Source organism: Phlebotomus argentipes, unplaced genomic scaffold (assembly GCF_947086385.1).
Source record: "Phlebotomus argentipes unplaced genomic scaffold, Phlebotomus argentipes genome assembly contig_15, whole genome shotgun sequence".
In the NCBI taxonomy this organism is placed as follows: Eukaryota; Metazoa; Arthropoda; class Insecta; order Diptera; family Psychodidae; genus Phlebotomus; species Phlebotomus argentipes.
Window position 1 is genome coordinate 6,682,619 of NW_026776181.1, and position 25,822 is coordinate 6,708,440.

The 25,822-nt window shown below is 42.1% G+C and overlaps 2 protein-coding genes across 8 annotated transcripts; one reads left to right on the forward strand and one right to left on the reverse strand.

Annotated features, from left to right (window-relative positions):
• The first annotated feature begins 124 nt into the window (after positions 1-124).
• Positions 125-21,764, forward strand: LOC132263537 (uncharacterized). 7 transcript variants are annotated; one of them, XM_059763339.1, is made up of 9 exons: positions 125-631; positions 2,411-2,527; positions 6,751-6,799; positions 7,678-8,048; positions 16,654-16,947; positions 17,277-17,490; positions 17,553-18,451; positions 18,721-19,154; positions 20,578-21,764. In XM_059763339.1, exons 2-9 carry the CDS (start codon positions 2,447-2,449, stop codon positions 21,410-21,412), a joined length of 3,177 nt encoding a protein of 1,058 aa, XP_059619322.1. In that variant the 5' UTR covers positions 125-631; positions 2,411-2,446; the 3' UTR covers positions 21,413-21,764. The 7 variants fall into 7 exon arrangements, with proteins under 7 accessions (XP_059619322.1, XP_059619323.1, XP_059619325.1 ...); XM_059763340.1 differs by having other exon boundaries at positions 125-330; XM_059763342.1 differs by lacking the exon at positions 125-631 and adding an exon at positions 998-1,014.
• LOC132263540 (SUMO-conjugating enzyme UBC9-B) lies at positions 21,521-24,079 on the reverse strand. The gene is made up of 4 exons (XM_059763345.1): positions 23,880-24,079; positions 23,729-23,812; positions 23,457-23,658; positions 21,521-22,687 (listed from the first exon to the last, which is right to left on the reverse strand). Exons 1-4 carry the CDS (start codon positions 23,943-23,945, stop codon positions 22,560-22,562), a joined length of 480 nt encoding a protein of 159 aa, XP_059619328.1. The 5' UTR covers positions 23,946-24,079; the 3' UTR covers positions 21,521-22,559.
• Positions 24,080-25,822: the final 1,743 nt, after the last annotated feature.

Genomic DNA, 25,822 nt, shown 5'->3' on the forward strand with positions numbered 1-25,822 from the left:
ACATGTCCGCGGGTAATACACACAACGCCACTCATCGACGTTTTATATATTTAATTCCAATTCATATTTTCGTTGGCATTATACACCAATACCCAACATAGGCAAATGGAAGTGGGAATAGTCGTGACGCGATTTCTGTCCGGTAAACATCCCAGCATTCTCGCCTGCGAGTCAATTTTCACCTCGTGAGCATCCCAGAGTGTTTCTCAACGCGATTTCATCTCATCTCTTGACTCCCTAATAGACTTGTGGAGGAAACCGAAAAACACGAGAGAGAGAAAAAATACTTATCTCACCACGATCAATCATCGATTCATCCTGGAGGTTGAGGTACAAGTGAAGCAATTCATGGGTGTTTTTTGTGCTGTTCGCGCGGCCACAGAGGAATTTTTCAATTCATCTCGAGAAAATTGTGTGAAAACAATTGATATTGTGTGTCTCTGAGAGTTGGAAGTCCGCGAGAACAGCCAAGATCGCGATCTGCAGACAAGAAGAAGCTGGTGCTTCGCGCTGCCTTTTTTGTCCTGCGACAACGCGCGCGGCTCTCCAAAGTGCTTAAATTCGCTCCCATCCACTCCGGATTATTATTCCCTCAATGCGGATTACGTCACTCGGCAGAGTGGCTCGCGCGGTAAGACTCTATTTGCATTTTCCACACACCAACCATTTTTGCCCACCTCTTCGCGCGCCCCTCAGATGAAATGCATGCAAATGAGAATGTCCGTCCTGAGATAACAGCCAAGTGACAGAGAGGCCACAATTTGCCCAGTGTTTTAGCACCGGGAGGTGGTTTATTATTGTGTGTGACACAAGAGCCGCACTGTTGTGTGCAATCAATGAGGTGCTTTACACACATTTTAAACAGTGCAACCTCCGCCATTCGGGTCCAAAACAATATAAATAAATTATGTGCTTTATTGGGTATAGAAGGAAAATTGTTCAGTATTGCAGTGAATTAACCTTGTGTTACACTGTTGATGGCGTATGATGAAAATACTAAAATGTACTCAAACAGTGAGTGACAAAAGTGTCTGCTTCTTGTGCGTCAACTCTGCGAAATTCACTTTACGCACTTGTTTCTAACCGCCTTAACACACACGAATGATTTTCTGCCCAATTCTTTTGAAGGGACAATTTTAAGCATTGACAAACGGAAAAAATCAGTGATAATGAGTTGCTCAAATGAGAAAAAAAGAGATCCTTTTGCTGGAAACTGTGTGCAGAAGAAGCAGGAAGTGAAAAATGCTGAAAATCTGTCCATTTTTGAGCAACTAAGTGAATTTTTTTGTCCTCTTGCAACCCAACAATTAAGTGGAAGTAGGACTCTGAATATCTGTGCTCAGTTCTTGTGCTCAGGTTCAATGCTAGTAAACGTATTAACAAATGAAGCGCGTATAAACGCTTTTTTGAGTAGACTCAATATAATGAAAAAAAAACTTTCATCGTATAATATTGATGGATGTTGGCAAGTAATAAAAGCAATTTTTGTAGCAGAAAGTTCACTAAGAGCACCTGCAACTGCCAATAAATCCTCTTTTATTGGCATTTGAATACTTTTGGACACATTCCAGCTACAATGGTCTTTTTTTGAGTGAACTTTTTGAACACCACTGTATCACTCTTCAGCGAATTTTACAACACCATCAGAGTGAGTGAGAGCGAGAAATTGAAGAAAAAAGTTTAACATTTTAGCACCTAATATGGAGGGTAAACAAGGACAATACTGTAACCATCTCACAAAACCCACATTTGCACAGTTGGAGTGTGAGTGTTGTTGAAATATAAAAAAAGTGCAATTATGTGTTGTTCAATTAAGCACCCGGTCAGTTTTATAATATCCAATTTGTGCAACTTAAACCTGGCTCAATTTCATCATGTTGACTGTTTTTTAACATGGATTCGAGCAGCAGTTTTATTGATCCTCATGCGTGATACAATTGCATCGTTTTGTTATTAATTGAATGTGGCGGGAAATTGTGTGTGTCTTTGTCATGCTAAAAGAGCTGTGATTTAACACTTTGGCGAACATATGGGCAATTACTGAGGGATTTCTCACATGCACAGTCACGAAAGGGGGAAATGATCATGTGACAGAGTTTGTGATATGCGGAAAAAACTGATTGATTTGACGGTGATCTGCTATAAACCCTCTAATGGAATGCAAGAGTGCGAAAAGTGTGTGTTGTTGTTTATTAATGTTTGATTTTTGAGTGCAAAAAAGTCTCTATGCATATTAAATTGTTGAAATTCCGACGATCATATGAGATCATGCAAGATCACTTGGACAATTTTGTCTACATGTAGGCGTTTATTTTGCCCCTCAACTGTTTGTTTTCCTCTTATTTTCCTTGATCTCATGGGGAATGTTGTGGCTTTTCTGAGAGAGAAAAAAAATTGCCCAATTTTGTAGGTCTCGACAGAAAGACGATAGAACGATAGTCCGAGAATGGAGTCATCCGCCAAGGCAGCGGTTTTGGATGTGCAAAAATACGAGGGACTTGTCCTGGAGCCGCCCACGAGAGACGTGGTAAGTCCATATTCTCCACTGATACCATCATCACTCCATGATCGATACAAGATCAATAATTCCTACGTATTTGTCTTTGCTCTCTGGCGACAAGCAGTCAACAATAATTTTCTACTTATGTTTTTCTCAATGAATTCCACCGTGAAGCCTTCCTCTCTCACTCTCTCTCCACTCGCAACGCTTCCCAGAGGCACAGGAATTACATAAAAGCACGTAATAATGCTCACAGCAGTGCCTCACGATTATGTGGATATGTATACTCTCGGTGTTGCTCGTGTGCAACAGAGAGATGAAATTGCAAGTGAGCGAGATGCTCGGCATGAACTGAATATAATAGAGACGACGATTATGCAGAGGTGAGGATTCCCAATGAATTTTCAGTGGGCAATAAACCTGCGGTGTGCCTTCTTTGTTCTCCGTCGGACATTGCCAGATAATACGGTGAAAGTGAGATAAGAGAAGTCTCATATCAAAACTTAACTGTCTTCCTCCAGAAAGTCTTCCTACACACATCTCTGATTATGCTGCCTACTCGACAGTCACACCTGAGATACTCGAACTAATGATGTCGATTTCAGGCTCACCTTTGTATGATGAATTGCCATACCATGAATTTTAGATTGGGTGTAAAACGAGTGGCCAATTACAAGCGTTTTTCGTGGCGAAAACCCACAATTGATGACCGCAGTGATATTTTTCGTATAAAAACCACACTAATTAATTAAAATATTTTAATATCTCTGCACCAACTCATTGACTCTCGCGCGCAAAAATGTGTGTCTTCTATTTCATTAGCCATTTTTACGATTCTGCAATTGTGAGCTTAATTGACCGCATTTGCATTTGGATATAACAATAACAATTAGCTTAATACACCGAGATTTACAGACCTGGAAAGCTTAAAAATACATGATTGCGCGAAATTAAATGTATTTCAATGCTAAATTTCAACCGCAATTCTATGCATTATATTAAAAAATATCATCAATTTTCATTACAACTTCATACATTTCGTAAAAGTATCGAATTTGAGTTGCAACTTTACGTTTTTCATAGCTTATATTGGCGGCGCTGGTGTAAAGCACGAATTTCAGCTATCTGAAAATAATACCTCACTTTTATAAATATTGCGAATCTATAACTTTGACAGCTTATTTAAAATGTCATGAAAGAAAGTCGCAATGATCCTTTGATTCTGAAAAATCAATCAAACACTGCGTTTCAATGTAATTTTGTTCCTCCGTCAAAGTCTAATTCCGCGAGAGATTGTAAAGTGCACAATTTCTTACATATCAAATGGTATTCTTTCCTTAGGCATTTGCTTAATGACATTGAGAATTTTCAGAGGCATTGAAAGCCTCTAAAAAATTCCTGCAATTCATCCCATCGACCTCACACGTGAGTCACTTGGCACGGGGAAAAAAGAGAGTGAATTTATAACTCCCCAAAGAGTTGTTGAAATTCCTGCTCGAGAAATGAACCAATTAAGGATGGAATTTACCAATTTTTTATCTACTTGAGCAAGACGTTAATTGCTGCAATTTCAGCCCCTTCTCGCAAACACTTTGAATAACACAGAAAATCACTGAAGTCAAGTTAATTGAATTGCTTGGAGTTTTATGTGGCATAATTCACATATCTGAGGGATAAATTACCTCTCTTTGGCGCCTTTTTTTCGGCCTCCGCCGCGCTGCTGGTGCAATATTTGTTAGTAAATAGAAAATTGCGCGACCGCGTGCATGTGTTGTGTATAGAAGCTGAATCTTCCTGGTGGTGAAAAGCGTATGAATTTCTTTATGGGCGCCTTTTGAGCCTCTTGTTGTGTTTGTCTCTGGCTTCACATGGCGTTGCCTCACCACGTGAGGTGTTTTGCTCTCCGTGTGGAATTTTGCCCAGTGAAGCGCAACTTTGCCCCACTGTTCCACTCTCTTTGGGGGGCTTCACGACGCCAAGATTCGTACTTGAGCGGCCACTCTAGCTCCATACACCTGTGTATTAGCTTCAATTTACTACACAGCACAAAAGTCATGTACAAATAGCATTTATGTGCGCTCGCCCGCCACATAGAAAAGCCCCTCGACTACGGTATCTCTCGTAAGTGACTGGTGTGCTCTTTAGTTGCTCCTGGGACGATGCTAAACTACGTTGCAATTGTGCATTTTGTCGTGTGTGCGACTCCAGAGCGCCGTTCTGTATAGCCAAAGTGTAACTTCGGTTGGCGGCACATTGGAGAGTTAATAATAACAGTGAAATTGTGTGACAATTTCCACATGGGAAATTCATTAATAAATTCCAAACACCCATATTAGTTTCGCGCATTATAAATTGAAAAGTGTATGTTTCACCCATGCATTGAACGCTATAATATTGTACGAAACTTTTCCACTTAACTCTCATCTTGTGCACTTTCCAGCCCCATTCCGGTGAGGGTTTGTCTGGATGGGTGGTGAAAATTGCTGGTGGGAAACAATTAGACGATTTTCCATGAATATCTCATAATATTCCGGGTGTAGAATGGATTGAATTTATCGTTGGTGTGTAGAATAAGGGTTGTGCGGAGTTTTCGCGACACTTTCCACCCCCACCCAGAGGATCGATTTATTTGGTGTGTCTGTCAAGGGAGAAAATCCCTTTCTAAACACTCTGTGTGTGCATCCGAAATTCCATAAATCCACACAGTCACAGAGATAAAAAGACGTGTTTTAGGAGCTCATTGAGTTGTGGGAGTCTCGCGTTGTTTTACTTTCAAATGGAGCGACCGATCTTACATAATAGCCCAGTTCATTTTCTCTCAAACACAAGTGAATGAGATACAATAAATTGCGTGTATATTGCACATGTCTTGCTTCTTCTCACCCGCATCTGCACAGATCTCTCGCCATTCTTTGCCATTCCTTCCAACCGTCTTCGCTGGCTTCAGTCAAATTGAATGGTAAATGCGGCGTACAATTGTTTAGAGTCAATCATCTGTGAGGGAATTCAATAAATTCCATCATCCATCCGCAGACGTCGAGGACAGAGCATCGAAGAGGAGGAAAATATTCCATTGATGGGAATCTCAGTGCGAAGAACACCCAAAGAATTCTCTTCCCTCTCCCAATTTGTGTATACAATTGTGTGTTAATGATGAGAGGGAGGATCGCCAACATTGAAGGCATTTTCTGAACTTTGTCACCAACAATATTCAAAGTTATTCAGCCTGCAAAGTGAATTATGGAAAAATCCGCGTGCTGTTGAACTCGAGCAAAGACAAATACGACGAATTTCCCAACATAAGACAAGCATAAAACATTAGCAACATCACAATAGGACTATTCGCAGTGCGTGTAGTTGTTGAGTTCACGCTCCTTACATTCCATACTTATTACTATCAAATCATCATAAATCACACCACAAAACTCCGGCACTACAGAAAGCCACTGAAAATAATGTTCATATTTGCCCAGTGCTATTTACACCAAAAATGTCGGCACATTTGAAAATAAAAGGCCCATACCGAAAAATATCCATAAATACAGGTGTGGTAATGCAAAACAATTAAAATTACTGCAGAAGTGTTATTTAATACCCTTCCTCAATCCGATAAAAAGAGTCTACACATTTGCGTTTACATAATTTCCAGCAATATTGCCAGTCGGATTGAGTGTGAACAGTGTGTGTATTTTAATTGTTATGTGAATTGAATTATTTATTCGTCAAATAATTCGCAATATAAATCCAATCATTTGGGCGCGAGGGGAGTGCGTGTGAAGCGCGCGCGATTCTGTGGAAAAAAGAGCAGCATTACTCAATATATATTTACCACATAATCAACCTTGACTCGTCTCTGCGGAAGCCAGAAATTTGATTGTGTCTTAGGCTTTATAGTTCTTTTTCTCACTTCATAATCTTTAATTCTCTCAGTGCGTCAGACAATGTATCGATTGTGAGACTGTTTTTTCCAACTCTCCGACAAGTGTGCACGAATCGTGGCAAGTCAATTGAATTCTTCTCAATTTATGTGATAAACTTCCTCATGGAAGAGACGCCGTGAAAGTCGAATGGTTGTGATTCTACTTGTGTCACCTGTAGCCACAAGCAATTGTAGTCGCGATAAGACGCCCGATCGGAACAATAACACCAACTGCAGCTTCTACCTATCTCGGCCGACATATAAGACACCAAGAGAGCAGTTCTATGTGCGACACATAACAAAAATTAACATTTCCGATGTAAATTCCCAGGTGGAACACGATCCAGAGGGTGCAACACAGCAGGGAGTCGAGAAACATGGTGAGAAAATCTTACAATACCTTCTTCATGCACATTGGGTTGTTGCGAAGATGCGTGGCCTGTGAAGAAGTCAGTTTATGTGTGCAAAGTAAAACATAGAATTCATTTGTTGATTCATTAGGAAGAAGACTCTGTTTTTGAGTTTTTATTTGTGTTGCAATGAAAGAACTTTTCTGTGGAAAATATAACACAAACAAGTCAAGAAAAACCAAAGCTTTTGTTCAAAGAGTTAACTAATTAATGCCACATAGGAATTCTTATCATCATGACGCAAACAAGAGACAGTATTGACAATAAAGTAGCTTCAAGGGGGAGAAAATACAGTCAAGTGGTCTTGGGAAGTGGAAGTGTTCAAAAGCTTACAATATTTCTTTCTTCAGTGTTTCTTTTACTGCCAAATTATATCGATTATTTGGGTTTATTTTGATTTTTCAAGTAGAAACAATCATAATAATGTTTTTCTTAAGTCGATTCTTGCAGAAATATCGGATAATTCGAGGATTAGTGCGCAAATTGTCTAAGACTATTTGCTGAAAGTGTTAAGAAGCGTGATGCACAGATTTAAGTCATATTATTTCCTCCTTGAGTGGCCTTTAACAGACTTCAAATGCCACATGAGCTATGCAATGAATTTTTATGCATTCTTGGCAAGAATGTCAATAACACGGTTTTCATTCTAATACTAAAAACTTTTATACATAAGATATTCGCTAAGACCACGAGCTTTTCGAACAACCTATGCATGTTTACAAAGAGATGCCACTCTGTGGCTTTTTTTCTCCGCAAAATCTCTCTTGCAAAATATTTATTTCCTTGTTTATTCCTCCTCTTTCCCCCCCGCTGAACACACGCCGCACTGGACAATGGCACACAATCAGAGGAATGGATCAAGAAGAAAAAGACGGAATTGACGACAACGCGACAAATTGAGACGCGCGTTAAGCGCCAAGTGATACTCGAGGATGGCAAGGTTGTCGATGACTCCGGGCCGATTGTGTCCACCAACACCACGGAGGACACGGAAAAGCAGGAGAGCCAGACGACGGAGCGCCGCGACAAGGGCGAAGATGAGCCAGGCGCCCTGGAGGCTGTCGACGCGGGCAAGCGGACGGTGTCGCTGCTGGGTCACGCCGCGCCCGCCGACGGGGTGGTGCGCGAGGTGAAGGAGAAGAAGATCGTGTCACGCGAGGAGAAGGAGGAACTCCTCGAGACAGAAGACGTTAAGCACCTCGGTGACTTTTCCGATGAGGTAAGTCAAAGACTATGGGAAAATTATTTCCCAACATTTCATGTTATATGATTGTAATTTTACTCCATCATCGTCTGAGTGCAATTTTCATATATTACTTTCTCCTTCACTGGTGAAGTGCACCAGCTTTTCTCTATATGTGTATCTGTCTGACAATGTTATGAAGCGCAGATGGGGGCAAAATTGCACTTGCACATTTGCCAAAAGGGAAGTGAAGGCATTGGAAAGAGAAAAGTAGGTCAATCTATGGGTGAAATAATAAAAAAAAGTATACTTGAAATTGAGGGGAAAGTTTGTGAAAAAAAGATGTGCAAATCCATCTGTTTTCCATCGTTTATCATGTCAAAATGAAATTTGCATATTCAATCAAAATGATAAAAGATGTGTGATGAGCTGCTGAAATATTTGCACTTTTCACTGAAAAATCGTGAGTAACTTGAGCGCAACTCGATGAAAAACCTTCCAAACTCACCTTCCGTGATGTTGATTATTCAGAATATAACAGTAGGGGAGAGCGGGGCAGAATAGTACAGGTGATTTCAGTTTATTGTTCAACATTCACAAGTCATTGTACACAAAGTCCATTCGACTATTTCAATAATTTCTCGCGCATTTAGAGCTCGTTTCAGCGTAATGACTTTTGTGGAAAAAGGCGCGGTTTTTGTGGGTGTCACGAAAAGTCAGACAGCGCCTTTTTCGAACAGAAATTGAAGTTAAATTACGTATTTTCATTATTTTCAATTATAAAGCACCGATATAGTTGTATATCTTGATGTTTTTCCTTTTATTTTTGGTGTTTTTGCGAGAATTCGTGAAAATAAATCTTTCGTTAAATGGAGCTCAGCTAATGTGTCTCTGCTAAGTCAGAGAACCCAATGAAAATCCATAAGTTTTCTTTCCATTGGCTGTGAAATAATGTCTATCAGTCATTTAAAGGCTTTTTGTATAATTCTTTTTTGGAAAATGCATCAGAATTCATTACTAAAGATCTTCATACCAAACTACCTCGCTTTCCCCTAAGTCCAATAGTAATAATTTTGCAAATATTGAGAAAAGCTCCATTGGGTAATTGTGTATTTCCACGAGTGCAGCAGAGGCGTAGCGAGTGCGGGCTTGACTGCGTCTTCTGGGAAAGCTCAAGCTCTCGCTACGTCGCTGAGCTTCCGAGTGTATTTGGTCAAATTACGATGATTGGGTGGAGTGGGCAAAAAGAAGAGTGAAAATTATACCCCTTCCCTGAGGTGACTCACGAAGATTCATTGAGGAGATTGCATAAAAGAACGCGCGGCTTTTCCGACTCGCCTCGCGTCTCGGCCACCTGGAGAATTGAGTCTGTGAGAATTTTGTGCACTGACCATTGTTTTCTCTATTGCACATCGCGTCTCAGCGATGGTAACCTTCATGTGAATGAGGAGAGCTGCGAGATGATTGAGACAGGTGATTGCCGGGATTGTTTGAAGCACGGCATCGCCTTCCCCAAGCATTAAGTCGTTCACAATATCATCGTCAGTGACTTGTTTGCATTATTTCAAGTCTCACCTCAAATTCAATTCCACCTCTCCGCGTCTCTGCCGCGAAATGAGCCATTATGGACAAATAACCTTAAGAGGCTCACTCTTCGTGATTATATTTCATCCACAATTATACACCGCGACTGTGGTGTGTGTGCTGTGCTATATTTAATATAAAATTCTCATCATAATGAACGAACAACTCCCATAGAGCTCACGGGGCTTCGGCGAAGCCACAGTGTGGCGAATGTGCACGAGAATATAGACTCACAATTGTAATTTACTCCTATTCTCCGCAGCTTTTTTCTCTCTGCACTCAAATTCTTCCACTAATTTAATACACATGAAGGGAGATGAAAAGATTCTAGAGAGATACACTTTTAATTCGTCTGTGAGTGTCGCTTTTTGCGCCATCGCGTCCCTGCCCTCGTCAAATACGCGAGATTCAATGTTGCGGAAGGACAAACGTGGCAATTGAATGTAAATTTTTCGCGCCACAATATAACAACATACAGCAATTCAGCAATTCCCCACGATTTACAGCTTATTTCTCTTCATTATCTCATCTGTCTTAGACGCCTTTTTGTGTGCGCCGTCCAACTAAAATATCGCACCTTCGATGTGTCGCCGAATTTCAGCTTCAACACACGTACTTGACGCTGTGTAAGAGATTATAAACACTTGCGCTCTGACAAAACTAGCAAATTGGGCATCAATTAGTTCTGTGTAATTTGCAATTTCAGTATCACATTTCCTGGATTGTGTGTGGAGTGGCGATTTTCAGCGGATTTGAGTCATCTCGGAAGAGTGGCATTAGCAGTTAAGGTTATTTGCTGCAATTAGTTTCAAATTGCTATCGATTTCTGTCACGATTTCGGCGTGTGATAATGTCAGAAACGGCGATAATAATATGTTGGGAAAATACTCCAGCTTTTGGGCGATAAATTTCAGATGATTTCAACGCTTTGTGGTGGAGATGAACTTGTGGTTTAAGTCTCGCTTTCATTTTCTGATTCATATTAAATTCATCAAAGATTTTGGATATCAAGTGTCTCTGGTGAGTATTGAATGCACAAATTTGTGTTCAAAGTGATGTTTGCAATGGTGAAAATCATTTATATTGAATGTAAATTACATGGACAGATTATTGGCATGATTTTATCATATCTAACCTAATGAATGGTCAAATATTATTTAAACTGTGATTAGCATTTCTCGTGTGTCTAGATTTTCGCCAAACGAAGTGATAAATGCATAAAATTAATGCACTTTGATGGATTTAATACATTTCGTGCTGTGCCGGTGTTTTTGCCAATGAGCGGCACGTCTGCATGGGATTCTCTCCCTTCTCCGATTGATCTTGAGTGCTATTCTGCGGAACTCTTTTGGCTGCTGGGCAAAAGATAATCTGGCTATGGAAGAGGTGAACTTCCAAGTATGTGTTTTGTGTGGAAGGAAACCTGTTGAAAGTCTCTCTTTCTTCTAAAACTAGTTTTCAAATACTTTTTTCGCCGCTCTTCCTCCCCGGTTGCTGTGTGTGTGTGTGCTTTCAATTGAATTTGAAATGTTATTTGTGCAAAAAAAGGAACAAATAAAGTTGCACTTCGTCTCATCGTCGTCGCGGTGATAAAGTGAAAAGCTGAGGTGCGCGAGAGACGAACGATAAAATTCTGCTCACCCGCCGCAATTCCATATTCCTCGTTAATCATTCATATTATATTTTCCTAACTGATTCTTTTATTCATGAAGCCACTTCTATTTTCAATGTGATTCTCGTCCAACATGAGATTTAACAGCAGCCACAATTGATGATAAATGACACGTCATAAAATATTTGTTGGCCAACATTTTCGCTGCTGAATAAATTCACGAACAGCACATGTTATATTTAAAAGGTATCAGATGAAAATTGAATGTATCAAAAATGTCATCATCATCACTTCTATTCCCACGTGAGATTTATCAAAGAGTGCAGAATCCGCTGCGGATTAGAAAGTGAAAGTTTCTGTTTCATTCACGATGCAATCAATTTTATTCTTTCAAAATCAATCCACAAGAATGACCGCGCGCGCGATCGTCTTCGAGGAAAATGTACTATGAAATTGTAGAGCATTAATCTGTGGTGTTTATGATAAGCTTCTTACTTTGCTTTACTCTTTTTGGCTATTGGAATTTATGAGGCGATTATTGAACACTGTCTTGCTGGAAGCTTTGCAGTGAGATATCAAGCAATCAGTCATAAATTATTCTAGATAATTTATGTGAACATTTTTCACATGGATAGCGCATAATAAAATTTATGACTAGTTTTCAAGCGGTCACCACGAGAAGAAAACATCAGAGAATTGTTTTAGATATTGTGTCATCGCCAAATCCCACACATTTTTGAATGACTTTCTTCCTTTGTTCTACTCTTCTCTTACATCAATAACGTTTAAGAGTAATTTTCTGGGGAGAATTTGAAAGAAACATCGCAAGTTTTTAGCTCTTCATATTGACATTGTGTCTGCATATGCAGAAATTCGCTTTGCAGCAAAGAAGGCGGGGCTTCTAAGTGGGCGAGGCTTGTGAATTAATAGCAAATCCCTTAGCAATTAGTCATGTTTGTTTGGTAGTTTTTAAAAGAACAGTTCCGGTTGTGCAGAAAATCTCGCTTCTGAAAATATTAAGCGAGTTCCTCAAAAGGCAGTCATTAGCCATTATTCTGAAAATTTGGCAGCTGGCCTTGTGCCAGTGCTTCATCCAATGATCAAGCGTGCAGAGGCTCGTAATAATTGAGAGAAGTCCACTAGAGACTCTCCGCGGACTCTCTCTCAGCATCGCGCGCGAATGCCAAACAGTGTATTGAAGATCTTTTGCAGCCAAGAAAACCAGAATCATCATCAACTCGCTTCACTACTCTGTCCATTGCGGGCGCCGATTCAGTTGTCTCTCACTTCGCCAGCATTCAACATCTCTCTCGCGAATTCGCGCCGAGTTCAAGAGTTCATGGAATTCTTTTTGCTCCGCACCTCTTGTTTGTTTTCATCAATTTACAGCATCCACGTCGTGTCCCAAAGTCTTCGGTTAGAGCGACTTTTTTGCTCTGTTGCGCCCTCTTGATCCACTGTGTTCATGTGAAGTGTTCTTTTTTCTCTCTCCCTGGGAATATCATCATTTTCTCCAGCATTTTGTGGTGAAGTTCAAGTTTCAAGTGATTAATTTTCCACACACATCTTTGCGGGAAATTTCCTGGAATCTCTTCGAGCATATCCAGATTGTTAGCATTGACCACGGGTGAGAATTTCATTGCATATTTATATTTATACAACATTGGCGGCGAACTGCGGAGACCGAAAAAACGTGCACTGGAAAATTACCGGGCGAAAGAAGGCTTTTCGAGACGAGGAAGACAAACGTTGGCAATTTAGAGGGAGAGGAAAAATGTGCAACATGGAATTTAATTAAATTAGTGGCTGATTTGCAAATACATATGGGCAAAATTTCCTATTTAATTAACTTATTGGCAACTTTCTCCCATACAAGCGTCTGTCACACCGAAATGTTGCAACAAATCACACGGCAAATTGATCAAGAAAAACAGCACTGATGCCAGTTTGATAAACACATTTGAGGTAGCGGAGAATTAATAGCTCAAGACAGCACAAATGCGGCGACATTTCACTTTCAAATTCCACACGAGACGCTTTTGAGTTGTGCACAAAAAATTACACCCTAAATATTTATAACTTATAAACTCGTGTGATTTTTGTCCGCAATTTCGTGTGAGATTGAACTGGATTTTATGCAAATTTCCGGAGTGCAAAAATTGCACAATTTATGCTCGACGCTTTCTGCATTCTGGTCAATTAAAATTATATCAATAATTCCATAGACAAATATGATTCTATCGCGCACTATTTTATGTGAAATGCAATTTTCGGGGAATAATTGCCATGTTCCGTAAAACATTCACTGCTTCACATGGAAATCAATAATTTTAATAAATTGCACATTATCGCATGTTAAAGCGTTTCGTTTTATTAATGGAAAGGCATTAATAAATATCATGTTTTATTGACTCACATTTATTCGTCATCCATGAGTCTCAGAACACCTGGACTGAGCCAATGTGATGTGGTTTGCCGGATGAGAAAGGAAAGTTTGCCATTCAATTAGTGAAGTAATCACCAAAAGAGCCACTCAATTGTTTAGACGCGGCGCATCAAGCCAATTTGTTGAACCATAAAAACGACACAAATGCTCAAGTTTATAGAAAATATTAATTATTACACTCCATAAATTAGGAGGATGTTAAAAAGTCACTCGTTTTGCGGGCTTCTCGGGGTAATTTTCTTCTGCCTATGCTCAAGAAGTCCACAGTCTCTCGGGAGAATGTGTTTAAATTGCAATTACCCAGCAGCTTGTGCGCTTCCTCGCATTCTACATAGAATAGAGAGAGATATGCTGGATCAATGGCGTGGTGGGGAATGGAGGAAAAGTTATTAGATTGACGATGTTACTTTCGTACAATGACCCTATAAAGTTATTCGTTCGATATGCATATAAGAAAAGACATATTCCTTAAGCGGCCACACAGTGGAGAATATGGAGAAGCTCAGAGAGAGAGAGAGAAGTAAAGAGAGAGAGAGAGCGATGGTTGTGCAGAAGGTGGAAGAATTCTTTGTCCATTCTTGGCTGGCACAGCAAAGTTTTCCTTATAATTTTCACAAGTACACCACATTCCATTTTATAAATGCCAAACCATAAGAGACACAATATTACCGTGAACTTTCCAAGTTTATATTGTGTGGATTTTTCTTCGTTGTTGCTGCTTTTTTTTCTTTCCCTGTTCAAAGATAAGCAAGAGAGAAAACAAATGGTTCATGAACTCAAAGAAGTTTTTGAGGGATGCAGAATGGAAAATGCTTTTCCATTTATCTCACACAATTCAATACAAAGTTTGTTTAGAGTATCTTAATTTTGTGAACCACCGGAGACACAGAGACTAATAAGAGGTGAAGAAAGATGAGAGAGAGTTGCACAAGACAAAAGCACCATCGAGCAATAATAGAAAACTTCTTTATCACTTTTCTCAATTGAATTCCCGTGAATGTGTACAATTTAGTTGTTTTCCACCTTCGGCTCTCCTCTCCTCGGCCGTGGCCTTTTGTTGTGTGGAGAGAATTATGTTACACACTTTGGCAAAGGGGAAAAATTTATCTCAAGAATACCATTAATAAGCCATTGTCTAGACTCAACATAATAAACTAATAAGAATTGTCTCGAGAGCATTTGTTGATGAGTTTATTGCAAAAATGAAAACCGCCATGAGAATTTCTCCATTGAAATGTGTTGCATTTCAGCAGAATTGTCATGCTGAGAATGTTATCTGTGTTTCTAGAACTCATTTGGAGGCACAATTGCACAATTTTTGAGACACATAAATCATCTTCTCAACTACAAACATCGTCTAATTTGAGAATGTCTTTCTCCCCAGTGTTTTCCCGCCGCCTTTCTATCCCAGGGACATTATTTTGAAAGCTTCTTTCTCCGATTGTAATCATAAAATACGCTGGAAATGTTATCTCATCTGTGCTTTCGCTCTGTGATATTTAATGCTAAGATTTGAGAGAATGGCAAGAGATAGAGACACTCCTATGCTGATTGGACAACGATTTATAATCGAAGGCCTTTCTCTAATCGCTGAATATGACTTCACAAATTGTTTATAATGCAAATGATAGATTAAATATGAAATGCTAAATTTGTGAAGACTCTCAATATTAATAATCATACGCTGAGACACCGCGATCGACACACTGTGTGTGCGAGTGTTGGTAGAAAAAGAGGAAGGTTTCCTCTGTGCAAGATTTGTCACTCAATTTCCACTTTGCATACTTTGCACATTAGCCACACTATCTCTCAAGCAGTGTTGTCGCCTTTTTTCAATGCCACTAACTAGCAATTAGTGTGCTTTTTGAAAGTCTCGTGATCGAGAAATGGTTGTTATGAAAGAGTGAGTCAAAAAGTTGTGCCCGCAATAAAATTCAACCCAGCCAAGCAGATTCCCTTTCAATCTCATGCGGCTGAGTCGCAGAGAAGGAAGTGTGAAAAAATCAAGGGGAAAATAATATGCCTTAAATCTGTACACCACTTCTTAACACTGTCAATAATTGAAATTCTTATACTTAGCACATAATTTCGATAAACTCAAAAACTGTCCAGAAAGTTGTCTAAATAAAGATTTTCCAAGGAAAAATTACAATGTTTGAGGTTACGTTCGATCTTAGCACAATTTACAGTATTTCTTGGCATCAAAAGTTCCGAATAGCAAAGTTTATTGCTTGTAAATGCTAAATTCTCTCAATGACTAGCAATCTTTCGGAACTCATCCAGTTTCTATAACTTCCGCTGAGCTCTGTACATCACTTCTGACTGTATTATCTCCCCCTTGGCGAAAAGTTCTTTTTCGCGTCTCTGCGATCGCTAAATAGAGTTGTTGCGGAATGTGCATTTTGCATGATAAACCATCATTAGAGGTGATTTTCTCCTTCTTGTTCGGAAAAACTCTCGGGCGGTACAATAAATAAATTTACACCTCTAAATTGATGTCTGTGTCTTCAGTGTGTGATTCGCCTTTTTTGTGTTTGCTGTGGGACTTTTTTTTCTGTCTGCCTTGAGGAAATTAACAGGAAGGAAAGAAATGCAAATGTTTATCGCTGTGATTCAATCTTGCCAGTGACTTTCTGATTGCCTCGCGTCTGTCGAAATATTTCTCTTCGTCTTGTACTGCTGCGATTTGATGGGTGGGGAGTTTATAGACGAGGCGCGATTAAGTATGAGCCAATAAATCATAATTAAGCATGTATGATCGCTGTGGATTTGTTCGGGGCGATGTTGTCGCGTCGAGAGGTGGATTTTCTGCAACGAGACTCATGACCCAATTCCCATAAACCAGCTTTTCACACAATATCACTTGATGTGGTGCCTTTTTTTGCCGATGAGACGCGCTTCTTCCTCGATATACATATATTGACGAAAGTGCGGAGAAAGCATGTTGCTTTTCTTTTCAAACACTCTCTCACGAAGACTGGACACTTGTCAATCAACAGGTTTACGTGAAGGCGGCGAACAGTGGCGTGGACAACATCAAAGACGTGCTCTACTCGCCGGAGTCGCAGCAGCAATTGGTGCCCATCGGCTGTCGCGTGGTCCACCAGTCGGCGAAGAGTCACAAGGTTGTGGACACTGAGGACACGGATCTGCAGTGTCGAGCGCAGCCGGACGGGACGCTAGTCACGGAGAAGAAGCGCACCACAGAGCACGAGGAGATCTTCGACGAGGACGTGCCCGCTGAGGAAGACGATCGACTGTCGACAGGAAGTCACGAGAAAGTAACAACGAAAGTAAGGATTGCATGTGAAGAAACCATTTTTCCCTTTCACTCTCAAATTGGGTGATTCATATATTTGATCATTGTGCTGCGGTCATGATTCAATTTATGCAAAATACGATTTTAATAACCCTTCTTTGAAATCACAAAGTGATCTCAAGTCTCTCCATTTCGTATACATTTTCGCGTTCTTTGTGTTAGATAACAAGCCATTTGAGTGAGCGCAAAGCAGAATGGCTCAATAAAGAATAACCCTTTTTTCTCCACATCCAATAACAATAAATTATACAGGTTTGCTCGCCACAATAAATTAATTTCAATGCAACTTTTTGTACTCTCAAGGAGTCCTCTCAACGTGTGTACAAGTCACGCGATGAGCAAGCGATCGAGGACATAGTGGATGGTAAAGTGGTGGCCAGAGAGATGAAGTACGTGGCAGAGAATCAGGATATCGAGAGGGATGGTCCGGAGGAGAATCCCTCGGACTGGGACAGTCTCTCGGATAGGATTAGGAAGGCGAGGCGGCGAGGAAAGACACTCTTGCAGCAACACAGAGGTAAAAACGCAGCACTTTAAGGTGAAATAAAGAAATACTGATCAGTTTTATTCCCTCCGCAGACGCCCTTCTTGACGGGGAGCGCAAGGATGCGTTAACAAAGAGACCCCTGGACTTTGATCAGGAGGAAGAGACGAGAAAACTGGAGACTAGCAAGTGGTTGGAGAGTCACTTTGGCAGTGATTCCTCGAGGGACTCCAGGAATGGCGATGCTGACATTGAGAATGTAGAAGTTGAGCCAACAAAGAAGACATTCTTCAACGTGACCATCAAATCCACTCCCAATTCCACTCCTTTGTCTCACGCTTCTCCGCAATCGCCAGTCCAGAAGACCTTCCAGTCCCCGCCACGGGAGAAGATCAGAGCTCCGAGTCCGCCTGAGCCGAAGAAGTACTTCCAGGGAATCTCCAATTGGGCGGAGAGGAAAGACACCGCGCCAGCGCGAGTGTTCTCTGGACATGCCTTCAGGGAGGAGTTGAAGGGCACTGTGGAGAGGAATCGTCGGCTCAGGCAGCCTGTGAATGGATCTGTGGAGCGGCTCAATGGGGAGAGTCTCTACGCCCAGTCCAAGAAGATCAGCAGCTATCGGTCTGGCGAGCAAGATGACGATATTGTCTATGTGGTGTCGCCCAAGAACACCTATCACTATCGCCGTCAATCACCGGACAGGCCGGTGGAGTACGTGTATCGGGAGAATGGCGGCTTCCACCGGGAGATCCGGCCAATGCCCAATGGAGTGACATATCTGCGCGAAGAGGAGGAAATCGCAGAGCCAGAAGAGCCGCATCCGGTGGCGCCGCAGCGGAAACGCGCCCTGGAGCGCAAGATGAAGATGATGTACCAGTCCAATGATGCAGAGGAGGATCACGAGAAGATGAGATCTGCGTCGCCAAGTGTGATCAGAAGCCGCTACGGGAAGCCTTCGCCTCCGCGGGCGCCGTCGCCAGCACACAAGAATAAGGTGAGAAGAAGAGATAGATAACATGCCTTACATTTGCACAGCACTTCTTGACTCATTTCAAATTTCTAACTCATCATAAGACTCATTTGCCTATCCGCCCCTTGAATGCCTAGCATAATTTTCATAATGACGCTTGATTGACGAGTGATCCTTGATCAACCTTATCCGGCTTCAAAGTTGCAAACGCCAAATTTAACATAATGATTGACACGTAGCATAAAATCCAGTGTCAGATCTCGCTCAATGCGACTCTCTCAATGCCTCGGCAGGTGAGCACGGCCATTGGGAATTCGCTGAGGAAGCTCGTGGGGAAGATTGCGGAGCGGAAGGCGAAGCTGAAGACGAAGCGCTCCATGTCGCCGCCACAGCAGCCTCCGCAGCATCGTGGCGGCCACGCGAATGGCGAGTATCAGCAGTACGACCAGTACATCGACAGCCACATCGAGACTCCGCACACGACTGTCCAGAGGAGTGCCGTGGGCGATCCCAGACGCGATCGAGCAGTCGAGCGGCGCAGTTCAGGTGATATCGTCGATCAGCCCACAATCATGGTGAGTCCGAAGCAGCGCTTCTACCTCGGCGAGGATCCGTACGGCAGCAGCATTTACGGGCGGGAGAACAAGTACGACGGCGTCCAGCGTCCGGTGCAGAGACGCTCCAGCTACAGAGTGCATCCCGAGGAGGAGATTTATCGCAATGGCAGGTGAGTTTCTGGCGCGTTTTGCACTGCGCAAAATATTGTACGAGATCAAGGCTGAGGCTCTGTGGGTTTTCTGCGCGTTGCGTAGGTAAGAAACTATTTCACGATCGCGACTGTGATGTGAACAAGAGAGACGATCATTCATCGATGTCTGTCTCACGAGACGCCCTGCCGATTTCTGTGGACACACTTTGGAGAGACACACAATCTCTCGAGCCAGCTGCAAATTCAGCGCGATGTTTCCATAATTGTCGTCACAATCGCCTCTCAATCAATTCGAGGCGATCGAGGCCTAAGAAGTGATCTTCACTCCTTCCAGCCATTGGTCACGATTCAATAAAAAATGACAATTTATCGACAATTCTATCAAGAGAGCACTTATTAGAGTGGGTGAGGATCACTCAATGCAATTACAGTGTCAATCTCTTGGGTAATTCTGTTGTTTTGTGCCGGTCTGGTTATTATTTATAAGCATTACTCAATCGCTGTTAACAGCGCTTAAACACAGTGTTAATAGTCCGAGTGTTTGAACTTCCATCAGAAGCATGAAGACTTATGCAATTTTGTGTTGATTTTCGGAACAATTATCGCAACTGTGTGTTGGCAAAAGTGGTTAAAGAAGGTGTAGAGAAAAGAGAAACTTGTTTTCGTAATCTCCGATTGATGTCAAAAAATCCTGAGAGCTTCTTAGCTAAAATCACTCAATAAAGTCTAAGAGTCACAAAGTATAATTCTGCTGAATTGCTGATCAATTCAGTGCGATTGAAACCCACTCAGAAACACACCAAAATTGCCAATAAAAACGAGCATAACCGTGAAATACATTATTGATGATATTGTGGGGACAAAACAAGTGCGGAAACTGGAGTGGAGAATAGGAAAAAAAACGAGAATATCAATAACCGTTTTAACTATTTTAATGCCAACACCATAAATAATTCCTGTGAAAAATACTTCACAAGCCACAGAGCTTTTTATACACGCGTGAATTAACACATGAAATTGGTTATTAAATAGAGCGCTTTTTAGCACACAGACTGACTTTAAGTGAGAGCTTTGGTGCTTTTTTCAATTGAAGAATGACTTATTGAATTCATTTCAGTCACACAATTTGTTCATGATTCGCTGAGAAGAAAGAAAATACTCATTTGCTCTCTAAATGGTGTGTTTTAATGAAAAGTTGACAGGCCCTCATTGAACGCTGCTAATGTGGGAAATGCGGGAAATTATATGCATTGAGCCAGTCAGATTGAGATAAAGGAAATTGTGTTTAAAGAAGCCAAGGGGGAAATAACAAGGCGATATTCAAAAACTTAATCATTTGAATAAAATAATCAATTATTATGATCAAAACTAAAAGTGCCTTTAAGCAAATATCTTGACCTTATCCACTGAACACGATCGCATTATCCCTTTTTCCCTCCAGGATTTACTCTCCTTACCAGACGCACGCGTCCACTTTGGGCAGATTCAGCGCGTCCACGAATCAGCTGCGCACGCCGACTTACGCCACGTCCTCGCAAACGCTGCCGCGAAAGCTGGAGCATCGTCCGGCGCACTCCTCGACCATCAACGTGTCCATCGTGAACACCGTGGCGCCCCCGCAGAACACGGGCCCCGCCAAGCCCGCGCGCTCCTACAAGGCGCTAAACAGGAGCAAGAGCCTCAACGTGCACGCCATAAGTGAGACGAACGGGACACCGTACAAGTCCAATCCGCAGCTGAATCTCAAGAGTCCGTCCATCGTGAGCATGATCAGTCGCAGCCAGCGCGATTTGCGCCCCATCGGGACGCCCACGCGCGAGGTGGACACGCAGAAGTCGCTCTTCCTGCGCGGCCTGCAGGAGCAGGCGCCGGAGCTGTATCGCACGCTGCACGGCGAGGACGAGCTGTCGCCGGTGCGCAGCAACTACTCGCGCTTCTCCGTGGACAGAGCGGTGGCGCACAGGAACGGCGACATGCGCACGCGATCGCCGGTGACGATCAACAAGGACACGGCCAGCATCATCAGGCGCGGCAGCTCCAGCACGGACGACTACGCGGAGACCTACAACTACACCACGCGCAACGACGACCCGCGCCGGCCCAGCGTCACCAACACCACGCAGAACTTCAGCAAGAAAACCATCCCGGGCAAGGGCGTGATCGAGACCAGCAAGACCAAGTCCGTGACGACGAGCCGCTACGTGCCGGATCTGCACAACAGCCACCTCCTCAACCGCCATGTGATCGAAGTGAGAGGGAATTCGCCGCGCCACTGAATCCTCCGCGTGTCCTCAGCAGTTCCGTGTCCAGCAAGTCTAAGAATCCTAAGAAAACTGAAACCAGCGCAGTATAAATTGACAGAAGAGACAGAAACTCTAATGGAATTTAGTGAAGGAATTCCATTTATTGAGGATAAATAGCAATCAAGTATATTTATATATTCCATTTATTTAAAAACTATTACTGTATTTCCTGTAAGAGAAAAGTCGCCCTGAAAAAGAATTGTGTGCGCACAACAAATTGGGACACGGAACTGTGCGAAATATCGGGTTGAGGAGACGCTTTTGGTGATGTCACTAACAATTTTAAGAATGCAAATTAAAAAAAGGTATTAAGAAGAAAAAAAAACGAAGAAGAATCTAATTGTGAAGAAAAATATTCTATTCTAATGCCATATATAATTGTTCTCTCTCTCACTGTTTTCTTTTTTTTTGTAATTACCTTAATTTAAACAAATAAAGACGAAAACACGAATATATTTCACGGAAGGAAGGAAGCGCAAAAAAGGAAATTCTAACCCGAACTAAAGATTTTTTTTGTTGTTTTTTTTAAGAAGAAACTCATTTTTTTTCTCTAGTGTTGTGTAAATACAGCAATGATACTGAAGACTAAAAAAAACAAGAAGCATAATTATTTAATCATTTTACCTCTTCTTTTCTCTGTATCATGAAATGAAAATGATTTTTCGTTTTATACTTCACTCATTATTAATCCTTAAGATTCCTTACAATAAATTTGAATTATTAAATTAACCTCATCGTGTATAAATTTCTCACTTCTCTGCGAATCCCATCGGCCAATTGAGGAAAGGTCCTGAGCCTCGCCTTGTCTCCTGTTTTCTCATATAATTTACCAATAGAAGATTTTTCCTTTTAATCGACCGCCAGCTTTCGCGCCAGCGGCCAAAAGCAAAAACAGAATTAAGAAAAAAAACAGAAAATTCTCTCTACATTGTTGCAGCAAAACCAATTCAATTAGGACAATTACTGCAGATTTAAGTTAAATTAATGGAATTATGCGATCCTCTGACCAGTCATTGTCAATTGAAAGTGAACTTAAAGAAAATCTATGTGGTGAAAGGACAGATGCCGCCCGCGGGCCGAATCCATCCGCGAGAGGAGCCACAAGTGTGAGATAGCGCGCCTATTCCGTGGCCGACATGGCCCTGGCCTGTGCTCGCACCCGCTTTTCATACTCTAGTCGGTTCTGGCAGTAGATTGTGTACGCTTCCGCCTGCGCAGGATCTTTGATATTGGGCTCCATGAGCAGCTCTGCAAGGAAATGGGAGACTTTAGTCATTAACTTCCCCTCGCGTGCCAAATAGTTGCTGTTATTGAGAGGCGAGAGAGGAGGAAAGGCTGCCATATTGCATTGCATAGAGTGGACATTGATTGCTCTACAAAGTCACAACTATTGTAATCAATTGCACAATCTTGCGACATCTCCATCTAATTAACCCGGAGAGTTGTGCAAGCCTAAAAGGGGTCATTTTTAAGAGTTCCAGAATCTCTCGAATTATAAGCGCTTATTCCTCTGTTGAAGTGTCAGTCAATTCTTCTCAATACCGGCACTTATCGATAGGAATTGCGTGCAATTTCCTGTTTAGATACAATTTTGGCGCTAATGTTATCAAATGTAATCTTTCAGTTTGAAAAAATGCTGATCGGTTATGCAAATCGGTTGAACGTATCCTTTAGCTAGGTTTAGATGAAATTCTCCACGCGATAAGGATAAAAATCAAAACGTAACCACACATTCTGAATGTAATGAAAATTGTTCAATTTGGAGACAGTTTAAATCAAAGCGAACACATTTTAAAGGTTTTCTGTAAAATGCTGAATAGTAAACTTGTCTTTCAAGGTTATTACGACCACGAGGAACGACCTTAAGTCGGTCCATCAGATAAGGTCGCATTCCTGGTTGGTCTTCAAGTGAATCTCATTTTGCGCAACCACTTCGCGTCTACTCTGGAAGCCTTTCACAGTTGTTCTGTCCTCGCGGCGACAGGGCCAAAATTGGCCAGGAGGCGCTGTGGCTCACCTTGAATGCCCAGCAGGATCTGTTTGATGGTGATCGCCGGACGCCAGTCCTTCTCCTCGTCCAGGAGCGACAGGCACACGGTGCCCGACGGATAGACGTTGGGGTGGAACAGCGGTGGCTCAAATTTGCACTTGGGCGGACTCGTGGGGAAGTCGTCTTTGAAGATCATCCGCAGCCGGAACAGGCCACCTTCCCAGGGCGTCTGCAAGAGAGCCTCCAATGTCAGCGAAAGTTCTCGAAGACGCGCGCCTCAGCGGGCGTCCAACACTTACCCCCTTCTTGCCGGGAATCGCGCACTCCCACACCATGAGGTTGAGGCTGCCGTCCGGGTTCTTCGTGGGGCGCGCTACGAAGCCCTGAAAAGACGCCCCAAATTCAGTCATCGTGTCCGCCAAAGCGCCCGCAGACAAAAGAACAACTCACAAATGGGTGATCCTTCCGCCACGCCTTCCTCTCCTCACCGAGACGCGCAATTGCTATACCTGACATCCTTCCGCGCTATTTTCACGACAAATCTCAATACCAGCTTCGCTATTTGTGCAGCAAAACACAGAAATCTCACGGCAGAATCGCACCAAACTCGCTGTCTTGAAGCAATATGGCCAACTTTCGAGCACACTTCATGTTCGAAATGGCGGCGAAAGAGACCCAAAAGGCGCCACGTCGGCTCACATCGGGCGCCAGTTCAGTTTTTCGACATTTCAACATTCAAACTGAGTGACAGTTGAAGTCTTCCCATAATCATTTATTTCTCTCTCTGTACAGTTTTGCGGCAATCTCCTTCACATTATTCCTCCTCACCTTCCCGGATGGAGTTAAGGGAAGACTTTCCACAAAGTAAACTCCTCCCTTCAGACACTTTGAATCGCTAAATTTCTTCTCAACCGCTGATAGAATTGTTTCCTGTGTTATGGAAGAATTGCCTTGGCGCACTATAACAGAAGCTGGAAGTTCTGCAGACACAGGATGAGGAATCCCAACAACAATTGCTTGCGCGACTCCTGGAATGGTGTGAATAACATTTTCAATGTCTGCAGGACAAATGATCGTATTGTTGCACTGTATGATATCTTCCTTGCGCCCAACAACGTGCAGAAGATTATCAACGTCGAAATATCCAATGTCTCCAGAGTGGATCCATCCGTCCTTATCCAGGAGTTTGGCTGTCGCCTCTGGATTCTTGTAATATTCCTGTAAATTGAAACACCCGCATAAATATATTTGCAAAACAATCGTTGTTCAGCTTGTACTCACCAAGAACTTATATTCCCACTTAATGCACAATTCTCCTTTCTGTCCGACGCCCAATTTCTCCCCAACGTCGTTCAGGACCTTCATCTTGAGTCCTGCCATTAGAAAGCCCACAGAATGCTTTTGACTTTTTCCCGATTCTCGCGCAATTGTACCCACTTCCGTCATTCCGTAGCAGCTGTAAATGTGTCCATTTCGCAGATGCTTTCGAGCCTTTTCCCACACAGACTGAGGAATTGCACTTCCTGCGCATATATAGAATCTTAAAGAGTGTTTCCAGCATTAGTATTTAATGTTGTTGACTTGGGATCGAAGCAAGCATACTTAACACTGTCCATTGTGCTTTCATTTATAAGATTGTGACTCAGAATGTCAATCAGATGAACTGATCCTGAGTAGAGAACTTCTGGGCGATACTTCTGAATCATGGTGTAGTAGAGATTCACAGAGTAGGGATCTGTTGTGATGATTCGAGTGAGGCCTTTAAGAGTGCCGATTAGCAGAGCCAGCGTTCCAGCGTACCAATAGAGTGAGCTGAAGCAGAGAATTGCGCCGGGAGTTCTCACTGTGTCCACAATCCCATAAAGAGCCCGGAAAAGCATGCTTCTGTGAGGCACGGAAATGCCCTTCGGCGGACCAGTGGTTCCGGAAGAGTTGAAGATGGCCGCGCAGGTTTGATCGTCCACATCAGGAGGACTTTCAGGAAGATATTTATAATCAAAGATCTTTGATATCTTTTAAACAACTTACCTAAAGTCTTCCACATTTGTGGGGTTATTAAGCAAATCATCAAGGTTCAAAAGATCTCCAACCCTTTCGCCAAAAACTATGATCTTTGCATTGTTCTTCAGTTCTTCAAGAGCCTCCTTTAGAACTTGCACTTTGTGTCTCTCACAGAAAACAAACTTTGGACATGTAATTCCGAACATGTGCTTTATCTCAGCTGAAATGAAAAAAATCTACTTAATTTTACGCTTTCTTTCTGTGCATTTCAAAATAACCTTTGTCAGACATTGGATCAAGGGTGTTCATCGGAGCTGCAAGAAGTAATACAGCAAATACCGCTGGAGCGAGATTTTCATGATTCCTGCACACAAATCCCACAACATCGCCTC